Below are 20,084 nucleotides of genomic sequence, written 5' to 3'. Positions count from 1 at the left end.
ATTTTCCTTCTTTATGTTCCTCTGTTTCCAATTATTTATAATGAACATCTACAGCTCTTATAATTTGAAAAAAATTTAAAGTTCAGTTTGGGAGAAAAAATTATCTGTATCCAGATTTGGAATATTGGCAATTTTTCTTTTCTTTTTAATATTTATTGGAGTATAGTTGGTTTACAATATTATGTTAGTTTCTGCTGTACAGCAAAGTGAATCAGTTATACATATACATATATCCACTCTTTTTTAGATTCTTTTCTCATATATGCCATTACAGAGTATTGAGTAGAGTTCCCTGTGCTATACAGCAGGTTCTTATTAGTTATCTATTTTATATATAGCAGTGTGTATATGTCAGTCCCAATCTCCCAGTTTATCCCTCCTCCCCCCTTATCCCCTGGTAACCATAAGTTTGTTTTCTACATCCATCTGTTTTGTAAATAAATTCATTTGTACCCCTTTTTTTTAGATTCCACATGTAAGCAATATCATACGATATTTGTCTTTCTGTGTGGCAATTTTTCTACTTCTCTCTTTGTAGGGGTCGATCTCCCATAATTCCTAGTCATCCTTCTATTCCTTCTGCCCTTGCTTCCTCGGGTTCCTCTCGCGTTCCATTCCTGCAGCTGCTACTCTGTCCAGACATTATTTCCTCTTTCCCAGAACATGATGACAGTCTCTTAACCTAGTTGATTTTCCTGCTGTACTTTGTCTCTCTGACCTACTTCTGAAAGTGCAAATGCTGGAATAATCCGCTTGAATGACGTCGCTCCCTTGCTGAATAAATCCACGGCTCACCTTCCTAATGCTATTACTTGGAGTCCTCAGCACGACCCCGTGACTGGCCGCCTTAGCAGGTTTGGGCAGTGGGGGGCGGGAGGTGGGCAACAGTACTAGGGCCCCGGCACGGGCCAGGCTCGGGTGGGCAGGCCCTTTGCCAGTCTTTAACTCGCCCTTTGGGACAAAGCAGAGCGGCTTGATGGTCTAGCTCTGTGGTAAACGTTGTGGAGTCCCACTACATACAGATTCAGGCTCCGTCACTGACCTTGATCTCATTTAATCCCTCAGCATTTCCTCTGTGGTAACACGGATGTCCTTCCTCCCTCCCAGGGTGGCTGTGAGAGGTCAGGGACCAGCCCTTCGAGGTGATCAGTAGCTGGTCCCCTCCTGATCTCTCATCCTTAGGGGACTGCCTTCTACTCCTTCGTTCCTCAGAGATCTCAAGAACTCCGCCAGCTGGCCCTTGGCTGTAGGAGTCCACCCCAACTCATGAGTTCCCCATTCTCTCCCCAGCCCCCATGGTGACCTCTGGTAGACATTCCCCCTCAGCGGTGTCCCCACTGCCACCTGCCCCACAAATACATCTCTCTCATTTGGGGCTCTTCCAACTGTTCAGACCAGGGCCCCAATATCTTTACACTCAGCGGTTCTCTTCTTTGCCCTTGACGTGGCCCACTCTTTGGAACGCCTGTTAAATCAGCTCGGCGACAATGGCTGCTCCCTCCCACCTTTACCCCCTTGGCCTCCCTCTCCAACAGCGGCACCACAACCCCTCAGACCCCAGAGCATTGCTTTAGTTCACGCCTTCATCTCGTCTGAACTGTGGCCATAGGCTCTCTGCTCTTTCCTCATCTCCAGCCTCACAGCCTCATCCCCCCCCACCCCCCCACCCCCCGCTGCTGTCGTGGCGGCTGCTATGGCTGCTGCTATCGTAGCCACCCACAGGGCAGCATAACATCTGTGGAGCACTGTATTCCAGCCTGGAGCTAAACGCTTCCTGCGCTGTCCCTCAAAATTCCCCTGGTACCCCTGTGATGGTAGATTCTAAGATACCCATTTGACAGACTAGCAAACAAAGATTCAGAGAGGTGAAGTTACTTACACACACATCCCTTTTTCTTCTCTCCCTCTTTTTCAGCTTCATCTTGGGTAAAAGATGTGTGATCAGACCTTTCTCGTTAACGTATTTGGCTCCTGTGACAAATGTTTCAAACAACGGGCTCTGAGACCAGTTTTCAAGAAATCTCAACAGCTCAGCTACTGTTCACCATGTGCAGAAATTGTAAGTGATGCTCTTTAAAACTTTAAGTCATTGCCTGTCTTGAAACAATGTCTAATGTGAGGGTCCTGTGACAGGTGGGTTGCCAGAGAATCAGTTCACGTGCGCACACACACACACACACACACACACACACACACACACACACTTGCAGCACACCCAGGCTGGGTGAGACAGTATAGTGTGGGGATTTAGGATGTGGGTTCTGGGCTCTGACTGCCTGGGTTCAACTCCCAGTTATGTTACTTGGAGGCCTTGTACCAATGGACCTCCCCTCTCCCAGGAGGTCTGTTTCCCATCTGTAAAACAACAATAATGGCATCTGTCTCATAGGGTTTTGGGAGAAACAAAAGTGAGTTTATTTGAGAAAATGTTTAAAATAATACCCAGCAGAGGAAGTGCTCAATAAATGTTTTAGCTTGTTATTTTTTAGAGCTAATGCTTTTTTCTTCTGTCTTCTCCTAGTCTGCTTGGCAAGCAAGCAAGCTAAAAGAAACTCTGGTAAATAAAGAGCCGGGGAGCACTTTCCCAAAGGCCCTGTTCCAGCTGTCCTTAGGAACAGCTCTGCAGAAGATTGAACCATATAGGGCCTCAGTATTTAGCAAAATCAGCCTCAAGGAAAAGTGCTCCTTGGGTCTATGCCTTCAGCGAGGGTAGGCACTGAGCACAAAACCTGGCACTTTTCAAAGTACACACATCAATCCTCACCAGAGATGGCTTTGCGCAGGCTTCAGATCTTGCAGCAGAAATGCCCACAGCCGGGCTGAGGCACTAGGAATATCCTGTCTCAGAGGATTTGCAAAGCCGTGTGGAGCCCCCACCTGGTCACAAGTGGTAAAGCACTCTTCCCCACAAGCTCAGTAGGAAATCCCGATCATGGACACGATGAAAAAACAAAAAACAAAACACATATCTAAGGGAGGAAAGATAACGTTGACATTTTATCCAACTGAAGAGGAAAAACCATATTCATCCTTTTGGTCCCACTGTAACCCCTGACAGTGATCACATTTTAAAAAATTATTCCTATAAAGCAAATTGCAAGTAAGCAGCCTCAGGTGGCACACAGGCTTTGGTACAGCATAGTAATCCTGATGTCACGGGGTTCAGGCTCAGTGTGATGGGCTTCTACCTGCAGCACATTGTGTTCTAAACTTGGATCTGCAAACTGCAAACTGAGCACATTCAGTTCTTAAAATAAACCTGCTTTTTGATGGCCCTACCATCCTGGAGCAGTGCTATTTATTAATCCAGCTCTTCTCCTTTTGAAACAACTTCCTCTGTGGACAGAAGGAGCCTAGAATCCCAGATGTCAGGTCCTCTGTAGCATCACAGATTCTTCCCAGGTCAGAACCCCGCCTGGAGATATTCTTCAGAGGATTGTCGCCAGCTCTCTCCACCACAAGCACCTGGGGTTCCCAAATATTCAGACAGATTCTTTTGACTGTGCAGACATCCCAATGACTGACAGCTAACTTTTTAATCCAGGTGTTTGGGATTGTGTAGACACAGACCCCCGTGGACACTTTTCATGGATAGGGGCAACCCTGTAACTCCACCACTGCTGAAACGTAGCAGATCTCAACTTTTCTGACCCCCAGCTTCCTCACTTACAAAAAGCAGTGAACAGCAAACCACAGGAAGGCACTTTGCAAACTTTGCCAGCCATTGAAAAGTTATATGGCCTCATGTCTAGATGGTAAAGTCTCCAGATTGGAGGCTGTTTGGGGGTTATTTTACACAAAGAGCCTTCAGAGGAGGGCACACACCAGTATGAAGCTCCACTCACCCCAGGTCTTCACAAACAGGCAGCCCCTGAGGCAGACACACACATCCCACGGTGGGCAAAGAGGTGCCAGCCTGAGGAGGTGATGAGAGGATGCTCCTCTTCCCAGGTCTTCTGAGATGACCCTTGGGAGGAGTGTCCCCCATGATCCAGTGTCTCATTTAAATTACTTCCTGTGAATTGCTCGAGTGTACCAGGCAGCCTTCATGATAACAACGAGCACATACTGTATGCCACGCTTCACTCTGAATGCTCTGCGTAGTCACTCCTGATGAGGATCCTATGAGGAAGGTGTTTCTGACACTGTTTCTGGGAGTGTGAACTAAGCAAATCATTTAACCTTTCTGTGCCTCAGTTTCCTCATTTGTAAGATGGAGGTGACAACAGTACCCATTTAGGGTGACTGCGGTGAGTTATTAATGTAAAGCACTCGGAACCGTGCCTGGCATGAAAAGAGACTGGAAAGAACGGATGCTTGAGTCTGCCACAAAGTCACTAATTTGCTTCCTTGAGGGAACTATAGCAACCCTTCATTCTAAGGTGGAGGAAGTTGCCTCAGAAGTGATGTGTCTGAGATCACTGGGCAGGGGCTCAGAAGCCCCAAGTCCGGGTCCCTGTGTGTCCCTGGCCCCACCACCACTTCCTTCTGCTGCGAGGGACTTAACTCCCGAGTGAATAAAAGAAAGGCAAAACCAAGAACGGGCAAAGACCCCACAAAGACCCCACAGCTTCTCAGAAGCCAGAACTAGCTTTGTATATTTAAGTCAATAAACGAGGAGGATTTTCATTTCGTTGTAGGGGGAGCATCAGAGCTACCAGGGGTCAGACCGGGTACCAGTGGCGCGAGCCAGGCCCCCTTAACCTCTCCTCTCTCGGCAGGCAGAAGCCACCAAGGACGGGAGATGTGTGCGAGGGACTGGGGGAAAGGGGTGTTGCAAGGGCTGTGTCACTGGGACTTCCCCAAGCTCCCAGGAGCCGGGCAGTCCTGGGTTGGAATCCCAGCTTGGCCCTCACTAAGTGCGCGTCCTTCAGCAAGTTACGTATCTCCTCCTAACCTCGGTTTTCCCACCCGCAAAATGGGCACGACACTCCCTGCGTCCCCGGGTGCTGTGCGCTGCAGCGCTAACTCGGGCCTCGCCTAGGGCACTGCGCAAGGGCTCTGCGCCCGCGGACATGTCCGGGGAAGGGGGGAGGGGATCGGCCGCAGCCGCCCGGCTCCCAGCAGCCGGCGTCAGCGCCGAGGGGCGGGGCGCGCTTGGGGAGACGGCTGGAGCTGCGCCGGTGGCGGCTCGGCGCAAGCTCGCCGGCCCGGCCTCCGCCGCCCGCTGACTCGCATCCCCGCTTCCCTCCCGCCGCGTCCCCGCTCGAAGATGGCAACAGACGGGCTGCACGAGAACGAGACGCTGGCGTCGCTCAAGAGCGAGGCCGAGAGCCTCAAGGGCAAACTGGAGGAGGAGCGGGCCAAGCTGCACGACGTGGAGCGTGAGTGCGGGCCGGGGCGGGGCCGGGGTCTGCGCGCCGGGAGGCGGGCCGGGGAAAGGAGACCGGCTCCGGCTCCCGGGGGGGATAGGGGGAGAGGATGGAGGGGGGCGGCCCGGGCTCGGAGCCAGGCCCGCGCCATCGCCCTGGATGAGGGCCCCGGTGCCCGGGCGCCAAATGAGACGCGGGTAGCGGCCCGAGCCCCTGCACGCGCGGGTGGGGGACCCGAGACGGACGCTCGCGGGCTCCCAGCACCTCGCAGAGCCCCTGCCGGCTAGTGGAAGCCAGCCCGCCTCTGGGCGGGGGCGGCCCCTGGCCGCTGTCCTCCTGACGTTGGATCGTGGGACCAGTTACGGTCATCACCTACCTGCCTGGGAGACGCAAGCTGATCTCATTCTTGCCCTTCCCCAGGGGAGCGGGGTGGGCGGGGCGGGGGTTGGTTGTCAGCAAGGGCAAGCGCAGCGAGCTCTTGTGGACGCGGCCTAGGGTAAACTCCTGGGTTTTTTGGTAAGCGTTTTACTTTCTCCATCACTGTTGTCTTTTCTCAGTTTTGCTTTTGCAAGGACCCAGACTCTGATATAAAAGCTCACTTTTCCAGTCCGAGAGTGGAGAGCCAGATGGGGGAAGGGAAGCAGAGGAGCTTACCAAATCCAAACATTTAGTTCCTTTAAGGCTGTTTAAGAAGCTTTTGGATGGATGAGGTGTGGTTAGCATAAAACAGCAGTAGCAATCTTAAATAAACTTACATTACTGACCACGACCATAATTCAGAACCGATCTGTGACTTTTGTGAGGGAACAGTTAAATAGCCAGGTTACATGACTCTTAGTGGGATCAGCTTCCCCTTACTCTGTGGGACGCTTTGTCCTCAGTAGTGCTTGGGCTCAGGCCAGGCTTGGGGAAGTGGCTTCATCTGCTTCCTTTTCAGCCCTGAGGGTGGCAGCTCCCCTTTGCTGAACAGGGCCTCCTCATGCGTGGTGTTCTCAGGCACACCTATACATTGTGATCCTGCTCTTTTGGCACCACCCCTCTACATTCACTTTGGAAAAGAAAGACGGGGTTTATGCTAGGTCCTTTAGCACCTGATTCCTTTCTTTGAAAAAAAAAAAAAATCACTTGATAGAAGCAGGTGACCTGAATTTCAAATGTGCTGTGCTTTTGTAGGAGGCAGGCTAAGCCCCTATATCATTTAGAAATGTATTCAGCTACAATTAGCTATAAACCCCAAATAAAGTAATTAAGCAAATTGGGAGTTATTTTTCTTAACAAGGACAAGAGTAGGCGATCGTCAGCTTTGGTTCAGCTGCCCGGTGTGCTATCAGGAACCCATGCTTCTTTTGTCTCCACTATCTCAGAGCACTGGCATTTGCCCCATGATTATAACTGCCACAGCGCCCAGCATCACCTCCGTATCCAGGGCAGGAAGAAGGGGGAATGTGGGCACCAGCTTCTGTTTCTCCTTCTTTTCAGGAAGGCAAAAGTTTTTTTCAGAAACCTCCTTTCTCCCCAACAGATTTCCGTTTGCACTTCATTGGCCAGAACTAGGTCACATGGCTACAGCAAGGGAGGCTGAGAAAGGGAGAAGTGAGCTGAGTACGCTGCCATCCCCAAACAAAGTTGGGTTCTGTTATCAGAGAAGTAGGGAATGGATAATGGGTCTGCCCCATTTCCCTTTGCAAATTCCTACACTCTGCAGATGATAGTGACGATGCTGCAAGCATGGTGTTAGTGCCTCGGAGGTAGGTCGTCTGGTTTCTCCATTTTACAGACGAGGAAACTGAGGCACAGAGAGGTGAAAGGACTTGCCGAAAGATCCCAGCTAGTAAGTAGTGGACCCAGGATTCCAGCCCAGCCAGTCAGAGCTCCAGCCCATCCTCACTTCAGCTTTTTTGCCAAACGTCTTAGTGCTCAGTGCAGAGGGCATTCTCCAGAAACGCTCTGGAGAGTAAAGGCTGCCCACTGGGGTATTTTTCAGGCTTTTCTGTGAATCTGGTAAATTGCCTAAGGCAGAGCGATGGTCAGGATGCAGCTTTTCAGCAGGGAACCTCTGTCCTGCAGAGAATGCAGTGCTCTCAGAGGTCGGGGCCAAATTTTGGACCCACAGTGGAAGGATTTATCCCCACCCTCATATGTTAGAATTTTTGAGTAGAAAAGACCAGAAGCCATGTGGTCAGGGTCCCCTTTATTCCCTCTGTATCTTCCAGACCACTTCTCTTCCACTCTCATGTAAAGCCCTTGTTCCTTTGAGTCTCCGAGCATTCAACTGATCTCCCTCTCCATGCTGCTGTCTCCTGACCCCCCAGCCAGGCTCCCTCCTTTTTTGAGGACTATGGCACATGGCTCAAGCCTTCCTTTTGACCCTAAGCCCTGTCCTATCCCTGGTGTCTTCAGGATCCACAAGGGTGAACAGGAGAGTCACTCCGTCACAGCCCCCCAGGGTCTTGTAAGCGCTCAGCACTGCTTCTCCTCTTGTGACCGCAGTCTCTGCCACAGAGATCTCCATGATCCCTGGGCTCTTCTCTCTTCCAGTCTCTCAGCCTCTTCCTGAGCATGCGCGTTTTTGCATTTTGGTGATGTTAAATCATAGGTTGCCCTGTGGCCCCTACCCTGGTCGGGGAAAGGTCTTTAGGCCGTAGCCAAGGTGACCAAGTCATCCTGGTGCACCTGGGACTCTTGGTTTTAAAATGGAAAGCCTTGCATACTGGGAAGCCTTCAGTCCTGGGCAAACCAGGACAGTTGTTCAGCCTTCTGTTAGCTCTGACTTGCCCAAATTCTTGCTGTAAAAAACTCAACACAACAAAACTACAGAGCATAAACTTGGAGGAAAGAGACCTTAACTGAACTTCAGACTCTCAGTTCTTCAGCTCCCATTCCTTTGACCCTCAAACCAGCATCCATTTTGTTGGACCCTCATTCCCAAGTCAGACCCTGGGCCAAATTTAACTACAGGAAATGGCCTTTATGGGTGGCCTAAGGGGAAGCCAGCCTACATCAAACTCCACAGCCCCAGGCCTCGGGCCCCTGCCCTGCCTTTCCCCTCACTCCTCCAGCATTTCCTGCTTCTCTCCACATGTTTTCCGTCATCGCCTTCTGCTTACCTTCTCCCATGGGTAGGTGCTCGCTTGTTGGATTCTCAGGCATTTTAGAACCATGAGGTGGCAGCTTGTGTTAGTTTCCTATCGCTCTTGTACAAATCTCCATAAACATAGTGTCTTAAAACAACATAAATTTATTCTCTTACAGTTCTGGAGATGAGAGATCTAAAATGGGTCGGAAGGGTTGCATTCCTTCTGAGGCTTTGTGGGAGAGTCCATTCCTTGCTGTTCCCAGCTTCTAGAGGTTGCCTGCATGCCTTGGCTTGTGACCCCACCCCACTCCAACCTCGTTTCTGTCATCACATCTCTTTCTTTGACTTTGATCCCCCTGCCTTCCTCTTATAAGGACCCTTGTAATTACTTACATTGGGCCCACCTGTATAATTCAGAATACTCTTCCCATCTCTAGATCCCTAACTTCATCACATCTTCAAAGCACCTTTTGTCACGTAAGGTAACATATTCACAGGTTCTGAGAATTAGGATGTGGACATCTTTGGGGGGGCCTATCACACAGCTCTTGAAACTAGAGGGGTCACCTGCTTCAGCCTCAGTTTTCGGGCACAAAAAGTTTTCTTCCCCTCCCAACAACCCTCTCCCCTTTCCTTGGGGATGAAGTAGCAGCAGAGATCCAGGGAAGGGTTAAGGGATTTCCCAAAGGTTATGCAGCTACTCTAAGGGCAAATGGGGAGTACAGCTCTCCTTCTCACCATGCTAGACGGTCTCTCAGAAGGCTGAGAGTCACATTAAAATGGAAAAAAAACAGAAATGAAAAACTAAATCTGTGTGCGTGTGTGTGAAGAGGTGTCAGTAATGAGTAAGAAAAAAAAAGTGCCCAACAGTGTGTATGATACAGTCTCATTAGCTTAAACGAGCTGCTTGTATATGCATTAAATTTGTGGCAGGAGACACAGGAAGCTTGTTATCTCTGGAGAGGGGAGTGGGGGGATGTGGAGGTACGTTTTACTTTATACACATGTGTGCAATTATTGCTTTTATAATAAAACATGAATACTGAAATGGGAGTCAAGATCCAGAGAAAAGGAGAGAGTTCAGTTTTAAAGAGTTCTTAACTTGAAATTAAAGGGACAAATGAGCTGGAAGACAGGCTGAAAGCAGACAGCAGGAGGGAGGCCGTGTTCATTTTGGCCGACATACGTGGCAGCCTTGTGGGCCTGTTTGGGGATGACTTCATTCCGGTTCCCAGCTCCTTTGGGGAAGATTCTGTTATTATCTAGGAGCAGAGCAGCTCAAAAAAGATTTGTGTCATGTCTTTAGGTTAAAAATCAGACGAAATATGGGAAACCACAGGATTTATCATCTGATGCTATTCCCTTTTCTTTGTGTTCTAAGTGTAACTTTGTGAACTTGTGGCTAGAGCCTTGGACTAGTCTGACTTTACAGTGTAAGGAGAAATTTAGGAAAACCGTATTTCTGGATTAGTCTGAAGCAAATATGTTGATCCACTTTTTCCACGTTCTAAGGAAACATGCTGCGTGTACTGAGGCTTATGAAAGTGAGTTTCCCAGCAGAGTAATCTGCTTCCGGCTGCTCTTCCATGTGTGGCCTGTGGTGTCAGAAGGAGCAGAAAGCAAACTTGCCTTTCATTTCCCCGCCCCTTCCTCTTGCTAGAAAACTGTCATAATAGCTAACGCCACTGTAGCAGATTCAGAAATACAGGAGAACAAGTCATCCATAACCCCACCACCCAGAGGTAGCCACTTTTAATATTTTGATGTTTTCATGTTTGTGTGTGTATTTATAAGCTTACTTGGGACTTTATAGCTTACGTTTTCATGTCTGTGTATGTATTTATAAGCATACTTGGGATTGTAGTAGGTATAGTTTGAGTTTAGTGGGGTTTTTTTTGTATGAGTCTAGTTTTAATTTAACCCAATGGATTGAATAGCTCCTCATGTCATTTTACAGTTCTTTTTAATGTCAGTATTTAAAAGTTATGATTTGGAACCATATAGTATTCCATCATAAAGGCTATACCATAACTTAACCCTTCCAACTTTTAATTCAGGAATTCAGGCTTTTTTGTCTGTGGCTAATTTATGGTTTTGGGGCAATTCAAAAATCTCTGACAGAGTGAAATAAGTCAGATAGAGAAAAACAAATACCGAATGCTAACACATATATATGGAATCTAAAAAAAAAAAAGTGGTCATGAAGAACCTAGGGGAAGATGGGAATAAAGATGCAGACCTACTAGAGAATGGACTTGAGGATATGGGGAGGGGGAAGGGTAAGCTGCGACAAAGTGAGAGAGTGGCATGGACATATATACACTACCAAACGTAAAATAGATAGCTGGTGGGAAGCAGCCGCATAGCACAGGGAGATCAGCTAGGTGCTTTGTGACCACCTAAAGGGGTGGGATAGGGAGGGTGGGAGGGAGGGAGACGCAAGAGGGAAGAGATATGGGAACATATGTATATGTATAACTGATTCACTTTGTTATAAAGCAGAAACTAACACACCATTGTAAAGCAATTATACTCTAATAAAGATGTTAAAAAAAAATCTCTAACACAAGTGAGGTAATGTGCTTATAAATATTTTCCTTCCATCCAGGTGTGTGAGGGTTTTGTATACATCCCACCCCATTCTACCTTGGGGTAGAATCAGACAGAATGAGTTTTTAAAAATTAGCTTTGGATAAGTTTTCTTCCTTGATTCCTTTGATCTTCTACCAAATTGTGGCCATCACAAGACTGTATGTTGGTGCAAAATTTAGTAAGTTATTCAAGATCATTTTTTTTTAATATTTATTTATTTTTGGCTGTGTTGGGTCTTCGCTTCTGTGTGAGGGCTTTCTCCAGTTGCGGCAAGTGGGGGCCACTCTTCATCGCGGTGCGCAGGCCTCTCACTATCGCGGCCTCTCTTGTTGCGGAGCACAGGCTCCAGACGCGCAGGATCAGTAGTTGTGGCCTACGGGCCTAGTTGCTCCGCGGCATGTGGGATCTTCCCAGACCAGGGATCGAACCCGTGTCCCCTGCATTGGCAGGCAGATTCCGAACCACTGCGCCACCAGGGAAGCCCCCAAGATCATTTTTAAAATAGTTCTGTTTTCGTATTTAAGACCTCTCATATGTCTTTGAACTTGTGTTCTGTATTTACAATCAATTTCACAGTGTTCATTTTCAGGGAAATTTTAGAGCATGTTCATGCTGGGGTCATTTTTTCACGGCCTTATGGAACAACAGGAATGACACTGTTGCATAATTGCACTTTATGAAGTTACATGGCTTGTGTATTGACCTCCACGTTCTACATTTTACTTTAGGTTCCTGTGTGCACTGATTATAAAATAAATAGCAAAACTATTCCCTGCAAGTTGAGAGGAAGCCACATCTTTTTTTTTTTTTTTAATTTACGTCTTTATTGGAGTATAATTGCTTTACAATGGTGTGTTAGTTTCTGCTTTATAACAAAGTAAATCAGTTATACATATACATATGTTCCCATATCTCTTCCCTCTTGCGTCTCCCTCCCTCCCACCCTCCCTATCCCACCCCTTTAGGTGGTCACAAAGCACCTAGCTGATCTCCCTGTGCTATGCGGCTGCTTCCCACTAGCTATCTGTTTTACGTTTGGTAGTGTTTATATGTCCATGCCACTCTCTCACTTTGTCGCAGCTTACCCTTCCCCCTCCCCATATCCTCAAGTCCATTCTCTAGTAGGTCTGTGTCTTTATTCCTGTCTTACCCCTAGGTTCTTCATGACATTTTTTTTTCTTAGATTCCATATATATGTGTTAGCATATGGTATTTGTCTTTCTCTTTCTGACTTACTTCACTCTGTATGACAGACTCTAGGTCCATCCACCTCACTACAAATAACTCAATTTCGTATCTTTTTATGGCTGAATAATACTCCATTGTATATATGTGCCACATCTTCTTTATCCACTCATCTCCAAAATTTACAAGCAGCTCATGCAGCTTAATAACAAAAAAAAAAACAACCCAATCCAAAAATGGGCAGAAGACCTAAATAGACATTTCTCCAAAGAAGATATACAGACTACCAACAAACACATGAAAGAATGCTCAACATCACCCATCATTAGAGAAATGCAAATCAAAACTACAATGAGGTGTCATCTCACACCAGTCAGAATGGCCATCATCAAAAAATCTAGAAACAATAAATGCTGGAGAGGGTGTGGAGAAAAGGGAACCCTCTTGCACTGTTGGTGAGAATGTAAATTGATACAGCCACTATGGAGAACAGTATGGAGGTTCCTTAAAAAAGTACAAATAGAACTACCATATGACCCAGCAATCCCACTACTGGGCATATACCCTGGGAAGCCACATCTTAATGAAAAGTTCATCTTTGTCTGAAGCCAGTATTACAGGTCATTTCCAAGGCCCCATAGATAAACTCTTCACACCCTCGTTTTACAGAGGAGGGCACAGGCTCAGAGGACACATTTGTTTACCTCTAATTTATAAGTGTGCCCTCCTCTCAGGCCTCATTTTCCTTTCTGAGGAGTGACAGGGCTGGCGCCCTACGTCGGCCTGCACGCTTGCTGTTTGGACCTTGGGAGCCCCTGGGCTCGAGGTGTGCAGAGCAGAAGCACCTCTGAACCCAGCAGCTCGCTCGACTGTTCACCAGCCTGGCTTTGCTCTGTCTAGTTTCTAGATTGGGCTTCTAGTAAGATTTTATCTATGAGAGAAAGTGGAAGCAGGCAGGGGGAGGGAGCCTTGTGCAACTCGAATAGAAGTTTGAAAACAACTGCTCCACATGACTGCCTGACCCCAGGCCCCGGGCAGGGACGGTTCAGCCCTGCACACAGGACACCCCGCACAGGGTGCCTGGGAGTGATGCTGGGTACTGCTTGTCGAGTTGCTAAGGTTTCTTTTGGCTCTAACTTGGCAGCCCTCTCCCTGCCAGGTGGTGGCTGAGCCAGGTGAGGGCGGGTTTCTTGACTCTTGGTCTAAATGACCCATTGCTCTGGCTATATCAGGAAGTGGGAGGGATCCAAGGTTGGGGTGTCTTCTGGACCAGGAAGCCTTTGTCACTGCCTCACCTAGTCCTTGATTTTCTAAAGAATCACAGCCACCTGCCCAGAGTTTACCCCACGATGGGAGGAATTTGTCTGTTCTTAGAGGCCCAAGTCTGTGTGTGCATAAGGTCCTTAGCCTCCCTGAGCCTGTTTTCTTTCTGGTAGAAATGGAGATAAAGCCTGTGACCTCAGACCACGTGTAAAGCTCTCAGCCCAGCACCTGTCACGCGGGAGACACACAGTAAATGATGGATAATGGCAATGGGCATTGAAAGCCTTCAAAAATGTGCTTTCTGTTTAACTCAGCAATGCCACAAATTGGAATTTATCTAAGGAGGTAATGCAATGCAAGGGTATCACAGTGACCCTGGAGCAAAGTAAGTGTCCACTGGTTGGGGATTTTTAGTTAATGGTATATTCATAAGTGGAATGTTCTGCCGTCGTTAAAAATGACAGGTAATTACATTTGACATTTCGTGGCCCTTCCATTTCAGAAGCTCTCTTTCCTCCAGGTCATGTTGTTTCCAGTGTTTTGGTCCTCAGAGCCCTAGTCCCCACCTGCACATTTTTGATTCCTGGCCAGCCAAATATCGTTAAGCACTTTAATTTGCTTTCCCTATTAAACCACAGCACACTCCATGGATTAGGTCATGTCTTCCATTTTACTGAATAACGAACAAAAGTAAATGGTAAGAAACTAATTTCCTGCCTCCCCCTTCCCTACCCCAACTCCTATGCATCCTTCAAAACCAGGTTCCTGTGACGTCTCCTCCAATGGCTGCACCTGCAGCATAGTCAGCCATGTTGCCCTCGGCTCCCCAACACCTCTGTTAGCTACCTTCTCACTACACTGCAGTGGTTACCTGTGTGCTGGCCTGTCCATGCCCTGCAGACTGTGAGCCCAGTAAGAGCAGGAACTGTCTTCTTCTTTTCTGTACCCAAGCATTTGGCGCATAGGAGGGAAACATCATTCAAGCAGTAGACAGTTACTAGCCTATACTTCCAGCTCTATCCCTCTTCTTGAGTTCCAGCCATGGCTTTCAGTTTCCAGCAACTACCCTACCTGCACATCATTCATAAGAAAGAGCGCTTACCATCTTAATTCCCAACCAGCTCCTTTATTTCTTCTTTTTAAAATTTTATTGGAGTATAGTTGATGTACAATGTTGTGTTAGTTTCAGGTGTACAGCAAAATGATTCAGTTATACATATATTCATTCTTTTTCAGATTCTTTTCTCATATAGGTTATCACAGAATGTTGAGTAGAGTTCCCTGTGCTATACAGTAGTTCCTTGTTGGTTATCTGTCTTATATATAGTAGTGTGTGTACGTTATCCCAAGCTCCTGATTTATCCCTCCCCACCACGTTTCCCCTTTGGTAACCATAAGTTTGTTTTCAATATCTGTAAGTCTGTTTCTGTTTTGTAAATAGGTTCGTTTGTATCATTTTTTAAAATTAGACTCCACATATGAGTGATAGCATATGATATTTGCCTTTTTCTGACTTACTTCACTTAGTATGATAATCTCTAGGTCCATCCATGTTGTTGCAGATGGCATTATTTCATTCTTTTTTATGGCTGAGTAGTATTCTATTGTATATATGTACCACATCTTTATCCATTCCTCTGTCAGTGGACATTTAGGTTGTTTCCATGTCTTGGCTATTGTAAATAGTGCTGCAGTGCACGTATGGGTGCTGGGTGCACGTATCTTTTTGAATTATGGCTTTCTCCCCAACCAACTCCTTTCTGAATTGTCCGTTGTGGTTTGAGGCATCGCTGTGTTCTCAACCACAGACTCTGGAATCCTCCCCTTGTCTGCCCCATTTCCCCGCCCCACCCTCCCATCCAAGAAGCTGCCTTTCTGAACCTTCTCAGAGCTGCCCCACCTCCACCTTTAGTGGGTATAACTCACCTGGGGAGTATGTGGAAATGCAGCATCCTGGCTCCATCCCATGGATTCGGACTCCTTGGATCAGGAAACGAGTGAGGCTCCCACTGCCAGTGCTAGCAAGTTTGCGCTGATCAATTTAGGAGTTGGTTGGCAGCTGAAGCAGAGATGATGGGTTAGGGGTAGAGAGAGGTACAGAAAAAGAAGGGAAAGGGGCTGAAAAGTTAGGTTAGCCCACCAAAACCTGCTGCCTAGGATTGCTGCAGTTGACTGAAATTTAGTAATCACCGAGCATTCCCTTTCAATAAATATTTACTGGGTACCCACTGTGTGCCAAGCTGGAGAGTAATAGCTAACATTCATTGAGTGCTCCCTTTGTGCCAGGCTCAGATAGTTGTCCCAACAACCCCATGAGGGAAGCGAGGGGGCAGGAAGGTGAGCGGATGCTCACGGTTGCACAGCTGGCGTGCGACTGTGCAGGACTGTGACCCGGAGCCCGGGCTCCTGACCGCTCTGTTGCAGTGAGTGCTCCAAGGAGATCCAACAAGACAGCACTCCATCCTCCTGCCACTTACCTTCTAGTGGAATTTCTTAACAGGCTATCATTCTATTCTAGTAAGTTATTATAGAAACCAGCTAGCCGTGTTCATCATTTCTTTCTTTAAAAAAGAAAAAGTTAAATCCTGAAGTCATGGTTCATCAGAAGGCAAAGGAGAGAAGCCACATCTGTCCTGAACCAAGCTCCCACAAATGAGTTACAGAGCATGTTCCACTCGTTCCCAGTTTTTTGTTTTTACTTTCCAGTGTTTAAAGTTTTTAAAAAAGTCTTTAATTCAGCAGATGTGAGATTTGGCAGATAGAAACAGGATAGAGTAGGTTGGAAGTGAATCTCTATATGGGAAGAGAAAATGCAGTAAGAAAAAATAATTAATAGTTGGGATGTGTTCAAATTCATGCTTTGCAGGGAGGCCCTGTTTTGGTTGGTGAGTCATTTTTTTTTTTTTTTTTTTTTTTTTGGTAAGAGTGACATTAAATGGCTATGATTGTCCTAATGCTGAACTGGGGGAAGCAGCACTAATATTGGTATGAAGTTTCAAAGTAAAATACTAACTAGAATATGCTGACAGCTCTGAGCTGGTATAGGCTTGTGTAAAAGGCCTATAAGAAATTAGAAACATTCAGTCTGTTTTTAAATTGCATTCAATACATTTTTGTGAAGAATGTTTCCATAAAAGACTAACAACGTGCTGTTCGTGGCAATAAAGAATGAGATGTCTTTGCAGAAGCGATGGCATAATAATTGCACACTCGTGTAGCACTTTATAAAGTTTAGCAAGTACTTTTTACAGCGTGGGTTTTCACAGAGACTTTTAACCTGTTCCTTCATTTTTATTTCATCACAAAGAAATGGGGCAACTAAAAGAAACCAAGACTTCTTGGAGAAATAAATGTCTGCTTCCAGGGCTAGGGCAGGGAGGGAACATGAGCCCGCAAGAAGACGTGCTCCGAGGATGATGGGGATGTGTCGGAAGGTCTCGGGAGCCTGCCTGATAGGGCTCCCACTGAGCAAATCAGGGATGAGTTGGGCATCAAAAGAAATAGTAGTAAAGGATTATAACTTCTTGAATAAAATGAGAATCCATGAGTCCCTACTAATGTAAATGAATGAATAAATACATTGGGGAAGAAGGAACACTCCTCTTTATATTAGAAAGTCAACTAAACAATGCAGAAGGAATGATGGAATTAGAAAAGTCACCACTTACCAACCATCATAATAATTGGTTCAGGCAAGAATCATGAATGGATGTTAAAAGTAGGGTATTCAAGTTTGGGGAGTATTGTGATGTTTATATACTCTCAGAGTACATCCCCACAAAGTACTTTTTCATGACAAAAGGCAAAATGGTAACTGTACAGTGGAGAACCCTGGCAGACGCCACGTTGACCAAATGATCCGAGTAAACATTGCTGGTGATGGGACTAGCGGGCAGCTGCCTCCTGACGGGACAGGTGTTCAGGGCAGGACCGCAGCGCTAGTCTGTGGTGTCCCTGCCAAACGTGCATTACCCAAAGCTAATCTTGAGGAAGCATCAGACAAGCCCAGGTTGGGGAACAAAATAACTAGACAGGAAGGAAAGCAACCAGTGACTGCAACACGTGATCTTAGGTTTTCTTTTGCTATAAAGATATTGTTGGGACAAAGGAGAGCATCTCAATAAGGTCTATAGATTAGACATCGTATTGTTTCAGTGTCAGTTCTCTGACTTTGATAGTTTCCTTGTTTTCAGGAAATACACACTGAAGTGTTTAAAGAGAAGGAAGGGAAGAGGGAAGGGAAGAAGGAAGGAAGGATTTCCTGAGAAGGGGCACTGTTGTCACAAGGGTTAAAGCACAGAGTCAGCCCCTCAGCCCAGGCTTCAAGTGAGGGAGGTGGGCACTTCCCCAGCGAGTGCCAGCAGCTCCCTGGGAAGGCCAGAGCCGGTGCCTTGCCTCTCTCTACCCGTGGTGTTCTGTCTGTGCCAAGACACCACACCTTTCCTGGGGCTGTCCCCCGGCCTAGAATGCCCCCTTCCCTCCTCCCCACCTGCCCAGAAAAAGGCCCAGCTGAGAGATTTAGAGGAAGGAGAAGCAGAGCTGGGGTTAGGAGCCTGGCGCAGCCTCCAACCTGAAAGGGAGTGGCGCCGCACAAGGGGACAGAAGCCACGTGACCCCCACCTCAGTTTCCTCACCTCCACAATGACGGCATGGACTGGACGGTTTCTGGGGCCCTTTCTGCTACTTCGCGTGAACTTGTCTCCCTCTGACAGCCTCTCCAAAAGCCCCCCAAAAGCTCTCCCTTGGCCTCAGGAAAGAGGCTGTGTTCCCAGCCCCTGAGAGATTGATTTTTGGAGTGCCTTCCTGAGGTATGTACCTTGTGCAGATCACGTGTTCAGACTTGTGGAATGTTGCGTTGATCTCTGCCCGCCCTGTGAGTTTTCAGTAAATCCACAGTGTACTGTTTGGAGGGTCAGTCAATTTGCTCTTTCCTGCAGCACGTGGATTGGGCAATTACCATGTCCCAGACCCGTGCCCGGCATGGGGGGGACCAGTGAGGAAACACAGGGCCTGCTGTTGAGCAGATGGTGCACGTCCTGGCACCTGGTAGGACGGTTTCTGTAAAGTCGCTTGTCCCTGTGACTGGAAAGTAGTAGGTAAAAGAACCAGAAGCCCCCACTTTGCTCCTGGTCAGTTGTATGAACTCATATCAGCCGGATAACCTCTGTAAGCCTCAGTCTCTTCACCCATTCAAAGGGAATAGCGATCTCACTCCACTGCCTACCTGCCCGCCTTGCAGAGCTGTGGCCCTTCAGTGGGAGAGTTCTATGCAGAGCTTTGCAAATATGAGGCAGTCCTGTCCTTATTCCCTCAACGTGCATATATGGAAGTGCTTTGAAAAACAGGGTCATTTTTTATTGAAGTATAGTTGATGCACGATATTATATAAGTTATAAATGTAGGGTCTTAAGCACAGAGAGAATGACAGCGTGTCTCTGCCTTCTCCTGAGCTTGAAAGAGACAGCATCGCAAGGGCAATAGGGTGAAGCGCAGAAGAGTGACGCGCCGATGGCTTCCCTGTGCCAACTTGTGGCTCAGACCTGGTCCTTGGTCACGGGATTGAGTGTGTCTTGTCCTTGCAGTGCACCAGGTGGCCGAGCGCGTGGAGGCCCTGGGGCAGTTTGTCATGAAGACCAGAAGGACCCTCAAAGGCCACGGGAACAAGGTTCTGTGCATGGACTGGTGCAAGGATAAGAGGAGGATCGTGAGCTCCTCGCAGGTACGTCACACCTGTCAGGTGATGGTGGGCACATTTCTGATTGTAAGCTGAAGGGAAAGAGCCGTCCTTTTCAAAAGACCCTCTCCGAATGTTATGTCTCTGCCTGTTCGCCAAAGGACACGAGTTACCCCGGTAAGAATTCTCTGGCGTACTTGAAAACTTCACTAATTTGGGTAGATTTGAAATTAGTAATAACTGAAATATTATAAACTCTATTTTACAAACCATTCAAAAATTTTCTTCCTGAGTATATTTCAAGGTCTTATTTGTAAGTGAAACCATTTTTAAATTAGGGTTTTTTTTCCTCCAAGTGGAGGGCGTAAGTGGTTGAAGTGCCATTGTGGCTTCTTTCAGTTTAAGAGTTTAGCAGTTTTTATGCCTTAAAGAACAAATTTAAACTATGTATTTTGTGAAGTATACTTTTTTCATTCATTTTATATAGCTGACATGGTTTATTTTTACATCTTATGTATTAGTTATTAAACTGCTACATAACAGATTACCCCCAAGTTTAACAACTTACACAGTGAATATTTCATATCTTACATGGTTTCTGAGGGTGAGGAATCAGGAGCAGCTCAGGCGGATAGTTCTGGCTCAGGGTGTCTCACAAGGTTGCAGTCAAGATGTTGGTCAGGGATGCAGTCACTAGACAGTTTGGCTAAGGCAGAAGCTCCCTTCCAAAATGGCTCACTCACATGGCTCTTGGCTAAGGCCTTAGCTCCTCACCATATGGACCTTTCCATCAGGCTGCTCACGACATGGTAGCTGGCCTCCACCAGAGCAGGAGGGGGAGACAAAGGCAGAAGCCATGCTGTCTTTGATGACCTGGCCTCAGAAGTGACATTCCTTCCCTTCTTCTGCATTCCACTGGTCACACAGACCAACACCGATATAATGACGGAGGGCCCTGGACAAGGACATGTCTTTCAGGAGG

General features: G+C 47.1%; 1 protein-coding gene across 1 annotated transcript in view; it reads left to right on the top strand.

Annotated features, from left to right (window-relative positions):
• Positions 1-1,933: 1,933 nt before the first annotated feature.
• The window catches only part of GNB5 (G protein subunit beta 5), a gene marked incomplete at its 5' end in the record, with an annotated part of 45,026 nt that continues 26,875 nt past the window's right edge, over positions 1,934-20,084 (top strand). The window contains 3 exons of the mRNA XM_082847162.1: positions 1,934-2,059; positions 5,213-5,324; positions 19,011-19,147. Coding sequence (XP_082703288.1) covers positions 1,934-2,059; positions 5,213-5,324; positions 19,011-19,147 — 375 coding nt within the window. The remainder of the gene's footprint in view (positions 2,060-5,212; positions 5,325-19,010; positions 19,148-20,084) is intronic.

Source organism: Leucopleurus acutus, assembly GCF_964270905.1.
Source record: "Leucopleurus acutus genome assembly, chromosome: 1".
NCBI lineage: Eukaryota > Metazoa > Chordata > Mammalia > Artiodactyla > Delphinidae > Leucopleurus > Leucopleurus acutus.
Note: the sequence above shows the minus strand (reverse complement) of the source record. Positions and strands in the feature narration are given on the sequence as shown.